Source organism: Crinia signifera, chromosome 9 (assembly GCF_055691185.1).
Source record: "Crinia signifera chromosome 9, ASM5569118v1, whole genome shotgun sequence".
Lineage (NCBI taxonomy): Eukaryota > Metazoa > Chordata > Amphibia > Anura > Myobatrachidae > Crinia > Crinia signifera.
This window is the reverse complement of record NC_139225.1, coordinates 80,027,422-80,032,279: the sequence shown is the minus strand read 5'-3', so window position 1 is coordinate 80,032,279 and position 4,858 is coordinate 80,027,422. Positions and strand designations below refer to the sequence as shown.

The 4,858-nt window shown below is 43.0% G+C and overlaps 1 protein-coding gene across 1 annotated transcript in view; it reads right to left on the bottom strand.

Moving 5' to 3' along the window:
* LOC146036638 (protein shisa-1-like) overlaps positions 1-1,656 on the bottom strand; it is a 2,606-nt gene extending 950 nt beyond the window's left edge. The window contains exons 1-2 of the mRNA XM_083160576.1: positions 988-1,656; positions 1-576 (exon numbers count right to left, since the gene is read on the bottom strand). The exon at positions 1-576 is cut by the window's left edge and continues 950 nt beyond it. Of these exons, the coding sequence (XP_083016702.1) occupies positions 53-576; positions 988-1,396 (933 nt within the window). The 5' untranslated portion in view covers positions 1,397-1,656 and the 3' untranslated portion in view covers positions 1-52. The remainder of the gene's footprint in view (positions 577-987) is intronic.
* Between the last annotated feature and the right edge of the window lie 3,202 nt (positions 1,657-4,858).

Genomic DNA, 4,858 nt, shown 5'->3' with positions numbered 1-4,858 from the left:
TCCGGTGCTTTTAGAGTTCAGTCCAATCACAGAATACATCTTTCCTCTAATTTCAGCACTTTGAAGGCGATTCATCCTGCATAGCTGGATCAATGTGCTGGGGTAGTGACAGGTAGGCATTTGCAGCCTGTGAGTAACAGTTTCTGACATCGATGTAAGAAGCTGGGGTCATTAATATGGCATGCTCAGTTGGCAAACCATAGTTCATGTATGATGGCTGTAAGAAAGGATTGCCACTTGCGGCAGTGTGCATAAACTGACCATTGGGTCCCATGATGGGAAATGATGGGGGCATTTTCATATAGAGGTTGATATTTTCAGGTCCCAGAGAGCAAATATTTTGAGGACAGTTTCCCATGGATCCACGTGGTGCCGAATTGGAACTAGAACTGGAATGCCTTGAGTGGTCTGTAGAGGGTTCGGTGTCCAATAGCCGGCTTTGTGGTGCAGGAAGTCCAAGCTGGGTCCCTTCCTCAGGCTTCAAGCATCTGCAGCAGCACACTCCCACAAGAGAACCCACAATGACAAAGGCCACAAATATACTGCCAACCAGAAGGAACGGTAGGTAGGTGGGCACTGTAATGCAAGGCATTCAAGTGATTAGTATCTTGTCATACATCACAATTGAAATTATCTCACATACCAAGTAGCTTCAAGTCATGCATTGTAAAAACATTGGCATCATTTAACAAAAAAATAAATATATATCTGTAGTACCAAACAACTTATAGAATGTTCAGGATACAAAACATCATCAAAAGTTAGAGGAAGCGTCTCCACTCCACCACAAGCCACTTCACTAGTGGGGAAGGCTAATGCAGAAACAGACATCACTGCTGGATACACTTGCACCATAACTTGCGATCTAGGTAAAAGTTTCTGCAATCCCGGCTGCAACTCATCTATCATTAGTCTGTGACTGCTCAGTGAACAGTCAGGTGTATTCCACAGGAGCTGCATACAAGGAGATAATGGGAGTAGTCTTACCTGGGGCTGGCAGATCAATGCCTGGAACTCCTTCCATGGGCATCTCAGCCTTCTCCTCGCTGGGGCACAGTCCCTGGTCCAGCCTGGCCTCGCTGGCCGTGCAGCAATACCGCAAACTGCAGGAGCCGCAGCAGTAGGTGGCCTCTGGCGGGTCATAGCGCTCCGGGCACTGGAAACCTGAGTGCCACCCTCCGTAGTTATCAGCCCATCCATGGCAGTACTCGCCGGCTTGTCCCGAGCAGGAGCCAATAGCGAGCAGCAGGAGCAACACCGCGCACATGGTGTGACTGGCAGGGGGTAACGATGCCTGCTTAGGGGGTAGGAGAGTTTTATCAGCTGCGGCGGGGACCCTCCCCCTTCCCCTGCAGGAGGGTCCCAGCACTGATCCCAGCCCGCCTTCAGTGCGCATGTGCCGCTCAGCATACTATACTAACATCTATAGGGCAATATGCAATATACACCTGACTATCGTGCTCCTAATGCAATGGCTATGGGAAACATTATAACGAGGATGATCCCGTACAGAGGGTAACTGTCACGTGTCCTGAACATAAACTTATCTTTTGGGAAAGTTTCGGAAAACTTGTCAGTGTGACTCTGATTCAATCACCGGCAGTATAATGCACGACTGATATAATAAAGTCTGCCTTATATACATAGTCATCATGATCATCTCAATACACTTCGCAGGCGTTATCATGGCCGGACACTCCTGCTAAATCAATTACCCCTGTCTGTCGGGTGATAACGTGATTTATGCGGCACATCATCGCCCTCCAGCGCCACCTATCGCATGGCACGTCCACTGCGCCCAATTCATCAACAGCCCTGTTACCAACAACTGACGCCTGGCGCCTTCATTTGCATGTCAAAGTATATTACACTAATTGGTCTCTCTTTTCTTATCTTATTCATGGATATTTGGTGTTTTGATTTGACAATGTTGATTGCTGTCATTATGTAAATGCCAGAGTGTAATATATTTTATTATTTCCCTTGGTTTTTCAATAAAAAATGTCTTTTCCTACCTATTTCGTATGCATTCTGAGATACTGTTACAGGATGAGCATTCATTCATAGATTATCCAGTTGTTGTGTACTGACAGACCTGACTGCTCTGTGTGTCCAGGTTCTGCTGTCCTACTGTAAGTCACTATGGACAAACATACATAATACATGCTCACTATTGCCCCACACTTTCCTAGGTAACGTAACTTTCAGTGATTAACACAATAAAACCAGTATAAGTATATTGAAACATTGCAAATCTATCACATGTCATCCAACTGGGGCATCTACAAGTAATGGGGCATGGTCAGAGCTGGATTAAGGCTCTGGAGGCCCCAGGGTACTTAAAACAGGGGCCTTAAGATCTAACATTTATCAAAATCATTAAATACACACACACACATATAAGCACACATATTTTATAGATCACTAAATACATGTGTACATTATGTATATAGTCACACACACACCTGGGGTGCACCTAGAACTCCAGAAGTCTTAGGGGAAAGAGGTAAAACAAAATATAATAGTACTAATTGTTTAAAATAAGAAGAAATACTCTTATGTAGTATTATTTGGGGCAAAAAAATATTTTATACAAATAACAGAAACCCTTCAAGAAGAATCCAGTTATTGAAATTCACAGTTACAATGATGCCAACACTGTTAAAATGTTAACATTGTACCTACATATGCAGAATATGTTCCTAAGGGGAAGCTGGGCCACTAGGTGGAGGGGTAGTTTTAGGCTACGGAGAAGTTAGGGTTAGGCACTAGGGCAGTGTTTTTCAACCACTGGGCTGTGGTACACTAGTGTGCCTTGAGCTGTTCTCAAGTGTGCCCCCAGATCTAGAGATGCCCAAACCAGTTTACAGCCACCACCAGTTGAACTGTTATTTACTGGTATCTTCTTTTCATTTAAAGGGCCAATGTATTTTATTTTTGTTACCTGTGGGGACCAGTGTGATTGTTTTTTATATGGGTGCCAATAGGTTTTTTTTTTTTTTTTTTACCTGTGGGAGCCAATGTGTTTTGCCCTGTGGGGATCTCATGGTGTGCCTTGGCAATTTTAAAATCTTATTTAGTGTGCCGCAAGGTAAAAAGGTTGAAAATCACTGCTTTAGAGGGAGGGTTAGTAATACTAACCACTGGATCCATCAGTTGACAGCCAGATCCGGAAGTCATGACTGGAGCCACCACATATGCCATACAATGCAACCCTTCACTGGACCACCGAGGATTCTTTGCGGCCATTCTAAACATGGCAATATTTCATCAATAGCAACATGATGAGCAGTGACTAATTTCTACAGGCATATCACATTAGGACCATGTTGTCATTCTCATGTCGACATTCTGAATATTGAAATTCTGAATGTTGGCAAAATACACCACACTCAATCTTTCTTAAATAGGCTTGGTATAAGCCAGCAAAAGCTATATTTGCCGATACCTGTCGATGGCACTTGCAGGCTTTTCTCCTGATCATAAACAGTCCTCTAAAGCTGGCTTCACATGCTCCCAGTAACAAGCTGCCAGTGACAGTTATATGGTTACATCTCAGCAGTTTGCTAAACTAATCACTTTATTTAAAGCATCAATCAGTCTCGTAATCAGACCACTTATCAACCTGTTATAAAACAGTTATTATTTGTATACTTGATAATTGATTGTAAAAAGGAAAACTATATAACTTCCTGTTATGTTTGTGTTTTGTCAGATAAACACATTGGCTTTAAAAGTGCTAATTGAAACAAGAATAATTGGCCAGTGCCAAATATAAAAATAGAGTAAAATAAATATTTATTAAGTTAAAAATAAATAAATAAAAATAAATAAATACCAAGAATAAGGGGATGCAGTCAAAATGCCGACGGTCAAAATCCTGACGGTCAAAATACCGACAGCCATTGACTGACGTTCAAAATCCCAACAAGGTCAAAATACCGTCATTTAAAACCCAGACATGGTCAAAAACCGGACAAGGTCGAACTACCGACAAGGTCAAAATACAGACTTTTAAAATACGGACAAGGTCAAAATTCCAACATCTAGAATGTAGACAGGTGAAAAAGTCTACATGAGTTTCGGTCGACATGGGTTTTTTCACTGTTTTTTGACCTGACATGTGCCGACAGGCGGTATTTCATGCCCTACCATCCACTAGGGCGTGGTGAGAGAATAAAATAATGTTCCAAGCGCAGCGCGGCAACATGACTGAAGCATTGCGAGCGAAGCGAGCGATACGATGGGCTGCGGTTGACTTCCAACTGTGTCCATGTCGACTGTGGGTAAAAAAACAGTGAAAAAACACGTCGACCTCGTGACCTATCCATGTATTTTAATAAAATATATATTATTTTTTTTGCTAAAGGTTTTGTGCATGGGAGTGGGGTAGTGCTGCAGCTTCACCAATCTGCCAATGTGACAATGATTAATGGTGCGGATCATGGGGTGCCAAGGCACACTGACTGCACAAGTGTGCAGTGCATTACTGGGAGTTGACTAAGTCCCATGAAACTTTGCACAAGATATCACAGACTGAGAGGTTTGTGCTGAGCTCTGATTGGTGGAGCTCATTACATGCTTCTCAGGCCCATGGTGGGCAGCAGCAGCAGCCTAGTCATGGGAGGGTTTTCAAGCAGAGGCAGCGCTGAGCAGGGCTCATACAGAGTAAGGTACAGAGGGACAAACACATGCTTTTCATGTGGTATGTATGTATGTGTGTGTATGTATGTATGTATGTATATAAGCGTTCCCTAAGAACTCATCTCTTCAGGCAAGCTTATCAAATTCCAGAACCAGTCACAGATCCTTGCATTCTGGTGGAATCGATGCAATAAATAATTCAGTATCTATACTT